At 39.6% G+C, this 11578-nt stretch overlaps 1 protein-coding gene across 2 annotated transcripts in view; it reads left to right on the top strand.

Moving 5' to 3' along the window:
* Positions 1–6782, top strand: part of kcna1a (potassium voltage-gated channel, shaker-related subfamily, member 1a) — a 6846-nt gene extending 64 nt beyond the window's left edge. The window contains exons 1-2 of one of the 2 annotated variants that reach the window (XM_026918555.3): positions 1–337; positions 995–6782. The exon at positions 1–337 is cut by the window's left edge and continues 64 nt beyond it. In XM_026918555.3, the coding sequence (XP_026774356.1) occupies positions 297–337; positions 995–2495 (1542 nt within the window). In that variant the 5' untranslated portion in view covers positions 1–296 and the 3' untranslated portion in view covers positions 2496–6782. Of the gene's footprint in view, positions 338–770 lie in introns of both variants that reach the window. The other variant, XM_026918556.3, reaches the window with a different exon arrangement.
* The last annotated feature ends 4796 nt before the right edge of the window (positions 6783–11578 follow it).

The raw sequence follows: 11578 nt of genomic DNA, 5'->3' as shown, positions 1-11578 counted from the left end.
CACCGCACAGCACCGCACGAGGCTGCGGCTTCCCGGCTTCTGTTTTTATTTCATTTTAGCACTTTTTTCCATTTGCTATCTCTGCATCGAACTGTCACCTGCATTATATCGTATGTGCATTTAAAAGCAGCCGTTTATTTTCAGTAACAAACACTTGAGCGATTGCGACTTAAGATGGTCAGGTGTCATATGGCCAAGGATAAAACAACTGCAGCTTCTGAGGACTGTCTGCACACAGAAAGACATGTGAAGTGTTAATGAATGAAGACAAGACGAAAGAAGATCTTTACTATTAGATGACAAGAGGCATCTCACCCGATTCCAATATCTTCGAGAGGTAAGCACCAGTACCTGGCGGATATGAAGATCCTTTGCTTTACTCTGAATTGCTTCTCTTTATTTACTTCCAAAAAGTGCAGTCTGCTCTTTTAGACCTAGCCGTGCAAAAAGTGCAATCTGCTCTTTTTTGTTTTGGAATCAGAGCTAGTGTTTCAATCCTGAGAAGCAGCCTAGCCTACATGTGAGCTAAGAGTAAAAGTGACATGGTCATGTCAGATCAGTTTCAATTGGAGCAGAGCAGTGGTTTGGAATGTACACATTTAATGCAAGAAACATATGATTGATGCACAACATATAAGTAGATACATTGATAGATGGATAGATAGATAGATAGATAGATAAACAAATAAATAAATAAATAAAGTGGAAATTGCTGAGCTGGCAAATATCTCCACTGTTCGATCCATTTTTTTTCTCTGACTGGGTGGCAGAGGCAGCAATAGCGGATGCAGTGGAAAGGAGCGATGGTGGAGTCAGCGGGAGCTGCAGTGGGTCCACATTGAGGGAAAACTGGTCTAGCTCATAGCTGCACAACCAAACCAGCTCTGTGGGCACAAAATCAAAGCAGGACAGGGAAAGTGAGCTGAGGAGGAATTCAGGACGAGAACTACATGTCTGTTCCATTACACTAACCGCAGTCCCGCATCTCCTGCAGTGCTTCGACTTGGACTTGCAGGATGACCGTAGTGGCCGGAGATAACATGGATGAAACATCGGCTGTCCCGGGGCATCCTCAGGACACATATTCCCCTGACCATGATGACCATGAATGCTGTGAAAGGGTGGTCATCAACATCGCTGGGCTGCGCTTTGAAACCCAACTCAAAACGCTTGCTCAGTTTCCAGAAACGCTGCTTGGGAACCCAAAGAAGAGAATGCGTTATTTTGATCCTTTGAGAAATGAGTATTTCTTTGACCGGAACCGTCCTAGTTTTGACGCAATCCTCTACTACTATCAGTCTGGGGGGCGGTTGAGGAGGCCAGTAAATGTCCCATTGGATATGTTCTCGGAAGAAATTAAGTTCTATGAACTTGGAGCTGAGGCAATGGAGAAGTTCCGTGAGGATGAGGGATTCATCCGAGAAGAAGAACGACCCCTGCCCGAACGGGAGTTCCAACGCCAGATCTGGCTTCTGTTTGAGCACCCTGAGAGCTCAGGGCCAGCCAGAGGAATTGCCATAGTGTCTGTTATGGTCATTTTAATTTCCATTGTCATTTTCTGTTTGGAAACTTTGCCAGAATTGAAGGAGGACCCTGCGGGGAGAATACAGAAATTAGGGAACACCACCTTTTACTACAAACCAAACATCCTTAAAGACCCCTTCTTCATTGTAGAGACCCTCTGCATAATCTGGTTCTCATTTGAACTTATAGTACGATTCCTTGCATGTCCCAGCAAGGCAGCCTTCTTTAAGAACATGATGAACACCATAGATGTAGTAGCTATCATCCCCTACTTCATTACACTGGGCACAGAGATGGCAGAAGAACCAGATGGTAAGGAGGGCAAGGGGGAACAGGCAACATCACTGGCCATTCTCAGGGTGATTCGTCTGGTCAGGGTGTTTAGGATCTTCAAGCTGTCCAGACATTCCAAAGGCCTGCAGATTTTAGGGCAGACCCTAAAAGCTAGTATGCGGGAGCTTGGATTGCTTATCTTCTTCCTCTTCATTGGTGTCATCTTGTTTTCGAGTGCCGTGTACTTTGCAGAAGCTGAAGAGGCAGAATCATACTTCAACAGTATCCCTGATGCGTTCTGGTGGGCTGTTGTATCAATGACCACAGTTGGCTATGGAGACATGGTTCCTGTCACTATAGGGGGCAAAATTGTAGGCTCTCTGTGTGCAATCGCTGGTGTGCTGACCATTGCCCTACCAGTGCCTGTCATTGTATCCAACTTCAACTACTTCTACCACAGGGAAACTGAGGGTGAGGAGCAAGCCCAACTTCTGAACGTGAGTAACCCCAACATCGCTTCTGACTCCGATTCCAGCCGCCGCAGTTCCTCAGTTGTCAGCAAGTCTGAGTACATGGAGATCGATGGAGACATGAACAACAGCATGGACAACTTCAGAGAGGCCAACCTTAGAACTGGCAACTGCACAATAGCTAACCAAAATTGTGTTAACAAAAGTAAGCTGCTAACTGATGTTTAGAGTCCAGATATGTACTACAGGACTGTCGTGATTCAGTAGTCGAATACTTTATTTAACTCCCTAGTGCACTCCTGCATTACAACTATTATTCTCTGCAGATGAAAGGAGAAGAGACGAAAACATACAATACGCTGTTAGAATATGAGATAAACACCTATATGTATATATATCTAGTTAGTTTAATGAATTTATGACAGGGCAATGCACATAGGCTATGCATAGGAAAAACATCCCTCTCTAGAATGTATAGGAACACGCATACTTAACCAAAAGGCTATGGAGAGGACTCTAGATCACTGTTCCGAGCTGGCAGTGAAGTGATGTTGAAACATTATGCATGGATTACAGATTACATATCAGCAAGTTGCACAGTGCATCCAAAACAAAAAGCATAAAATTACTCAGTTCCACAAGGACAAGCCAAGCCATCTGCAGTGTTTGGCCTATATTTGGTCCTCCCTACAGTTCTCCAGACCTACTGACCAGCAAAGCACCTTAAACGAACAAAACTCATCTCCTGCTGGGATGCTGTGAAGGAAAAAGTCATCACCTCATGGACATCCGCAATGCTGCTATTCTCCAGCAGAAGCTGTAATAGATATCACCAAGTGATTTGATGCCATGCCCTTTAGATGCAAGACAGCACAATGACGGGAAAAATAGCTTATTAATAAGCATGTTTAGACTAATCTCATTTTGATATCAGCATGTGTGAAACGTTACCTCATTCTATATGATACCTTCTTTTTTTTTTTTTTTTTTAAATTTCCTATAGTTCGTTTCCATGAAAAGTGCACTGGTTTGATATGATTTGAAATGCTTCTCATTTAAGCATATCATAAGGACTGAATGTTTAAACTTAACGGAAACAGGATCTTGATGGGATCATAGCATGTTAAAATAACTTGCATTATGGCCTATTCAAACTAAGGTACTGTGTATCCTAGTATATTTAATGCATGAGAGCAGTATTATACAGCTTGTTGCTATTTAGACACTCCTCTGGTGTGTCGTTGTTACTATCAGGGAAACTATGGACTTTGAGTCCTGAAATTTTCTGAAATGTGACAAAAAAAAAAACAAAAAAAAAAAACAACATAGGCAAGCCCCAGCACAGGGATGCAAACTTTCTAATCTAAAAAATAGTCAAAGAAGCAGAGAACACAAAACAAATAATACTACAAAATTGCATATACTCATACTAAGTACCTGTTAAAATCAATATAACTTAAATAATGCTGTGCATGGGCCTTTGATCAAAAGAAAAAAAAACACAGTGAGCAAAATATAATTCATGCTTCCATTTTTGCAGTCAAAATTTTTGAATGTCATGGATTTCATTTAGTGGGATGCAACAGAAAGACGGCAGAATTATTTTTATTAGTTGATAGTGCCTTTTGACCCTCTCAACAACAGGATAGGTGAAAGTGCCTCGGTCAGACAGATTTCATGGAATTAGGGCAGCCCCCTACCAGAGCACGTGTGTCGAGGATGAGCACTAGTGTGCATATGTGTAGTACAAAAAAAAAAGGGTACAAAAACTAACGACACATGGTTGTCAGGCACAACTTAACAGTTTCTGTTGTCATGCACTTAAGGCCCTGACTGCATAATTAAAATTGGGCCACATTTGAAGGGCAGGGAGGTGCGTGGGATTTCTTAGAGCTTCAAGTCTGCCTTGCATTGTAGTTTTCACTTGTGATGTGCCATAATGAGTCTACCTCAGTGTGGTGATCACTGTGGGTCCTGCCATTGAGCAAAACTTGGTGTCAAACCTGTACATGTGGGAAAACTATGGCCAGTGATACTCCGCTAAAGGCCAATGATACTTCAGTAAACAAATTTTGGAGTTCCCCAACAAATAGCCTTTAGAGAAGCACTTAAAACAAATGCAACAATGCAACCACTCCCTGACCTTCCTAGCTACGCACAATCAAGACTCAATCATTCTTGTTTTACAACTTCATTCAGTTTTTATCCTTATAGCTATAATTGTAGGAAACATCTGAAGCCTGACCTGCAAAGCATAACGTACAGAGCAGTGTCTTACACTACAGGGTTAAAATTAGAATCAGGTTACATCCTTTTAAACTGGGATTTAGATCTAATATATGTCTTCCATGTGCTATTAATAAAATCAAATGATCCCAGATTGTCCATCACTGGTGTAGGTTATTTCTTCCTAAACGGGAAGGTTACTGTATGTAGAAAAGGATAACTCTAAGTTGGGATGCACCCATGTTAATTCAAACAATATTATAAATAAATAATAAACAATAACATAAAATATGGATAGCAATGTAATTAGATTCAAACTTATTTGAAACATTGAGGCTTCTCAGTGCCCCTCTGTATCTTATATAGCCGTTGACAATAAGACAAAAAAAGTTTTAGGCTAACCGAGGCAGGGTTTATTAACCAGCCATATTAATATGTAAGATAAAAAGCATTTAATAGAAAGCATTTAATGTTACATTAGGAAATTAATAGGACAAAGCTACAAACAGTCAGCGTGTTGAAATGTACATGTTAGAGGGAATCAGCTGACAGTGGTACATCAACGGTGATTGAGCCATATGGTGCTATGCAGATATTAAACACCAACACACACTATGACAGCAATAGAGATTAGAGATCCATATTACACGTTACTATTCACAACGGGTCTCTTAGGAATGCAACATTTAAGGGCTGCGGGTATTTTAGCTGTTAAAGGCTAGATGTTTTTTTAAGTTGTGACCATGATGCAAAAGAAAACGTTGCAATACCAGTTTTTGTCCATATGCTAGGTATAGCAATTTCTAATGTTGAGGAAAGAGCTTTTTTTTTCTGGGACAGGAAGGTTAAATGAATAGCTGCTACTCACCTTGTTTGTTAGATTTTGTGCTGTTGCGCTGTTTGTGCGTTTCTTGTAATTATTGACCTAAATTCTCTGGTTAAGTTCAGATCCCAAAAAAATAGGACATTTTGTTTGGAGTGATTCTGCTCAGTGTGTAATCCAGAGTAAAAGGCACTGTGTTTTATTTTTTTATTTAAGATTTTCATTAAGAAGAAGTGAACTAACCTAACTTCTGGAGATTTCTCTACAGAGTGAAAAATGACACACCATCCTATAAGTGCAGTTTCTATTAATGCTCTAAAAGAATTCCTGTACAGCAGGGTGTCAGATTCTGGACTTCAGTCATAGCGATTTGTGTTTTTACTTCTTTTAACACACCACATTCAGACCATGAGGGCCTTTATAATTTGCCTATGAGTTGAACAGCTGTGTTCAACGAGAGTGCTTAACTCTGGAGTCTGACACTCCTGCTATAAAGCCAAAGTAAATGGCGTAGTCAATAGGCAGGACATGACTATTCAGAGGACATATCTAGAGGACGGGATATAGATATGATTGGTTTCTTCACCTGTGTGGCCTCATGTTGCTACTAACCTTTTGAGCTCTGTGGCACTATGATTTGGAAAAACCATAGAAGACTTGATCAGGTGTCCATCTGGATAGCCATGACTGGTATACGGGAAGATTATAGCCACTATTATCTGTACCACCAAATGGAATTGTAAAATGGCATTAGCATCCAAAATGTACTGTCAGCTCTTTTCTTTTATTACTTTGTCAACATCATGCAAGCGTACCAAACTACAATCCCATTTTGAAATTGTACTGTAAAGATACATATCCCAAATGCAATGGTTCGCCAAAAAATGCATGGTCTATGACTGCATGAGCTTAAGCCTTTCAAAACGGATCGACTATATTCTAGTTGCACCATATTTAAAGCCCTTGCTCTGGTGTACACCCGAGCCTGTCTCAGTCTTTTACCTTCCATTATGGGGAATTCTTTTCTGTTCACTTTTAATCCAGTCAGACTCCACAGATCATGTGTTTTTTCACGTAGTACAGATTATTGTGTGAGGATGCTGAGGAACGAGGCTACAGATTTTAGCCGTGAGTTTGATCTGAAATTGCAGGAAGTATGCTCAAAAACATCTACAGAAGTCACTGACTTTTGACTTTACCAGTTAAACAAATGATGGTTCAAGTTCCATGTTTGTCCCATTTAAAGCAATCTCATGCTTGTTCCTTGTAACACTCATGTAGTTGTTTTTTGGGGGGGATTTTTATTTTTATTTTCTAATTTTCTTATAAAGATTGCGCTACAATGCTTTTATTTGTCAGATGCTGACAAAGGCATGGTCTGTGATCTATGCAAGGGTATTTTTGTTTCTTCCTGTCATTTATAATTTAACCATATAGTTAAATCAATAAATTTTTAAGGATCAGTTCTCTGGTTTATGTGTATTAATCATTTTTATTCTTACAGTGCTTGTCAGTGCAGGACACATTTTGTGTCTTGGCTGTCGAATGTTGAAGGACATCTAGAAAAATCTAGATTGAACCCATCTACCCTGTTAGAATGAAGTCACCTTTTGTCCTTAGTAAGGACTTTTGCCTTACTCATGGGTAATTAGAGTAGCAGAACACTGCAATCTAAGAGGAAACAATGAATGAAATGAGCAGAAGAGAAGACGTCTATGTGTGCACAGTCCAAAAGAAAGCATGTACCCTTGAATGTCCTCTTATTGTTTTAGTGTAATCAAAATTGCATACGAATTTGAATTACTATTGCATTCTTCTAACTAATTACAGAATAATTTCATACTGCCGCAGACATTAGTATCACTGTATCGTGTTTGCATCTTATAAACCATGGAAGGTGAAACTATGGTAAGCAGAGAAGATCTCAGGGAGGTGATGTTATAAATTTAGCTTATTCTTTAATGTTTCAGATGCGTTTGTATTTGCCCGTGGTAATGTTTTCCATTTTTTTGTCCCGATATTCAGTATTTTCTCAGCATGTCTTCAAATTCCAAATTCAGGCTCTATTCATCACACAGTTAGGCTATATTTCAATTCACTATATAAGGTTGAGTGCAAAAGTATGCATACCCTCAGGAAAAATAAAGAAGACCAGGGAATCTACTTAAACGAACAAGACATTTCGTGTGTTAAAATATTAATAGTGGTAAATTAAAATGAGTTATGAAATTTCCCTTTCTACACGCGATATAAAATGTAATACAAAAAACCCACCTTTAACCCTTCTCAGTTGTAATATTCACATTTATTTATTAGATCTCTTCAAATCTCAACAGTCACCTGGCCAACTTTAAGTTAAATTTTAGTGACTTTAATTAGGGATATTAAACATTCAAATGTAGATTATACACCGTTGAAAATGTAAAGATTATGAAAATTCATATTCCCACAGTCACATTCATTCATTCATTGTGACAGCTAATGATTCTGGGTCTGTTGGTGAAGAAGAGTATGACTGGTGCAGCTCTGCTTAACGTTTCCTTTCTGTAAAGATCCACTGCACTCTTCTTCTCTTTTGCAGCTCTGCAGCTTGTCTCTTTTCTCCTCTCTGCTGCAGCCTTGGGTGTGGGTTGGGCTGGAATCAGGCCGAATGCATCTTCCTCAGGAAAAGAGAGGGAGAGAGAGAGAGAGAGATATTCGACAGTAAACAGACAGAGGAATGTATTTTATCTCAGTTCTGTCTTGGGTTGACATACCCAGATGTGTGAGTTAGCGTGATCTTTCTGCTTGCCTGCTCAGTCTCTGACACCTTTAGAGTGACATATAGCCCTGGGTTACTGCCAGACAGGCCACATGGGCCAGCAGCTCTAACTGCACCTTTTTATTGAACTAGATCCACAGTACAGAACTAGTCATACTAGACTGACAAACAGACAAACAGTAAATGATAGATGTTGTCTTCAATGAAGAGTGGGTGCGTCTGAAACCGTTGCATATTTAAATTTACTGGGCTGCGACAGAGTTTTTTTTTATTTTTTGACTGATTAAAAAGTGTAATCAGTGATTTTGGCAGACGTTAGATGAATATGGCTGTTTTGGCAATCCAAACACGTACAGCTCTTCTGTTCAGTGTTCTCACGCCCCATAAAAACACATACACGTGTTGCCTAGGCTAGAATTTCTGCATGGTGGTCCAGTCTGAAGTGATGCAGCCCAATAGGGGACACTGAAATGCGAATGCCCATGGAAGTCAATTGTTCTGTCACTCCAAACTGAAGTGTTAAAAAAAAATGTTTACTTCAAGGAGTTCTCCAAAACAGTCTTTATCTTTAAGTGACCAGTTGATGGACACTTTACTCCTGAGAATCTTTGTGCTGTCGGTCAGAACAGCCAACAAATTTACCTGATGTCTCTGTAAAGGTTGCATGAAATGAGTGAATGATGAATGAATGAATGAAAGGATGGATAGATGGATGGATGGATTCATTCATTCATTCATTCATTCATTTTAAACTTTATCCTGGTCAGGGTCACGATGGATCCAGAGCCTATCCTGGGAACACTGGGCATGAGGTGGGAATCCAACTTGGATGGGATGCCAGTCCATTGCAGGAAGATTTAAATATAAATTTCAAACAGAAAGCTCTGATGGCAGAACAAAGGATTTAAAGGCACAATCAATGATTCTGGCACTAAAGCTAGCTGTTTTGAAACTCAAAACTAAAAAACACAGCGCCTTCCTTCAGTGTTCTTTCAGAGTCATGCCAAAACATACACAAGTTGTCTATACTAGAACACCTGTGATGTGGTCCATTTTGGAGTCCATGTGTTCATGTTGGACATTGTAGGATATTCTAGGACATCAATCCTATTCCCAAGATTTTTTGGACTGTTATCATGCAGAATGTATTAATTGTAACAGCATGAGTATTTAAAAAAAAAAATTTACCTATACATATAATGGCTTCCAGGTTTATAGTGCTTTGTTAGATCTGTACTAGATACAGTATATTTGTAATTGTTTGTGTTTGTAAATTAGCCTACTTTACAAAATCAGCCTAAGTGAATTTCATCTGGTGGGGATTGTGGGGAAAATTTCACTGCTTACTCCATCTTCTCATGTCTGTGATTGTAGATAAACACCAGAACACCAGCTCTGGTTTGGTTTTTCAAAATTAAAAAAAAAAAAAAAAAAAAAGCAATTGAAGTGAATTCTGCATAGTTCTGATCACTTTACAATAGACCTCAGTAATGACTGCTAGTACAAAGAACTTTATGAATTGGCAAAGACAATTAACAGGCAAGTAGAGTCATCTCATTGGTTGGATGTTGGTTCGAATTATTTGTTCTTTCTCCAGTTTACAGCCGGGGCACCACAGAGACAAGATGATCTTGAAAGCTGATAAAAAGTTCTGCCAAATATTACAAAAAGTAAAAAATGCTTAATCCAAATTTAATGAAATAGGCGTTACATGCTTTTTTTTTTTTTTTTTTTTACAGATGTTTAACTCCCGCTGCTGCATTGTTCAACTCCCAGTTATAAAAAAACCCCTCAAAAGCATATAAACATGTATGCTTGCAGTAAACAAATTATACTTTAGTGGAATGAAACACACCCAAAAATGAATAATGACACCATGCTAAGATATTATGTTAATTCTTTATATATATAATGCAGTACCAACAGAAGTTTATATTGCACATCAAAATTCACATATTAATGCATCCCTCCCATCATCGACATCATCTATTTATTCTGTCTTGTCTTTTGGTCCACTTTATGGCCTTCTTCCTCTTTACATTATCTTCGTAATGCTGCTGTCAGCCATGGTTAATAATTAAGACCGTGGCCATCATTTCATCCATCTTGAGTAAATGCGCAGGGCTCATTGTCAGATGAAGGCCAGTAAATGTCAGTGCTTGTGCATGGATAGCTAACATCACTGAACACACACGGTCCATTTGTGAAAGTTGAGTTGTTGCTGTGAAGGTGAAATACTCCAGACAAGAAGACAGTTTATCAGTATTAAATTGCACAGGTGTACACAAAAACTTCAAACACACTAGTGTGCCCCAGCTGTGGCATTGTCATGTAAGCATCTGCAGAGAGTTACGTATGCATATGTTTGCGTTTGTGATGCATATGTTTTAAATGCTGATATGGATGTTCATTGTGGTGGAATATGGAGCCCATTTGTCTTGGGCCAGAAGGAAATACACAACCAGTCAGTGTGTCATTGTGTCTATCCATGCATATGCACTTTTCCTGTTTTGCTCAGTCTCTCTGTCCATCTGTCTATCCTCTATCCTCCTCCCATCCAGCCTGACTGGGCACCTGAGCTGGGCTTGACCTTGCTGATTGCGGGGATATGATCTCACCTTACAGACTCTCTCTCCTCTCCGCACTGCCGCATCAGCCTGCGGCACTGAGGAGGAACACACACTTTCACTCATTACACACCACAGCGCCATGCCGTGCAGTTCACACTAAAACGATCGATGTTACTTAGGTTAAGATATATGGCTCATCAATCATGGATGGACAATCATGCTTGTGAGCTGAGAGACATAGAATAGCTCATAGGTGCACTGGGAAACTTTTCTGTTTACCTTATGAGACTACAATCTTCCTGTTTACTCAGTGATTGAGTGTTGAGTATACAATGATTTCAGTGGCCGAAGGAAAGAAGTGTGTTGAAACAGGAACGCAAAACTGTAATCATCCAACTTTTAGTGCTTATGTTGAGTGGGCAGGGTGATAATCTGTAAACTCAAATTATGGTAATTAAGAAGATTTTGCCAAAGTGTGAGAAAAGATAAAAGAATTAAAAGCTTATATTTCCTGTGGCCAGGACTTTTCTTAGATGAAATGATATTAAGATACAGATCTTTCCCACTATAGGTAATCATTTGACTTCTACACAATCTCTTGAACTCAGCAGTTCTAATCGCTGGCTGTACACGAACACCCCAATAAATCTAATTACTGTCTGGTTAAATTATCCAGAAACATGATATCTTGCACACTCTGTGCTGCGTTCACTAAGCATTTTCATTGTAGTGTCTGTCTTGATTTTGCATTTAAAATTTGAGTCGTCACCCTCTCGCCTGTCCGCTGTGACTCCGCCCCTCTGGCTCACATCTGGCTACCCAGTGGCATCAATGGGGAATTGTTGGTGCTGTTGTGAAAGTCACGCTTTTAAGTGCTCTTATCTTATATTGATTGATTGTAAGATGAGCCAGCAGTGACAAGTAAATGGTA

This window comes from Pangasianodon hypophthalmus, chromosome 7 (assembly GCF_027358585.1).
Source record: "Pangasianodon hypophthalmus isolate fPanHyp1 chromosome 7, fPanHyp1.pri, whole genome shotgun sequence".
Lineage (NCBI taxonomy): Eukaryota > Metazoa > Chordata > Actinopteri > Siluriformes > Pangasiidae > Pangasianodon > Pangasianodon hypophthalmus.
This window is presented reverse-complemented; position numbering and strand designations above follow the sequence as displayed.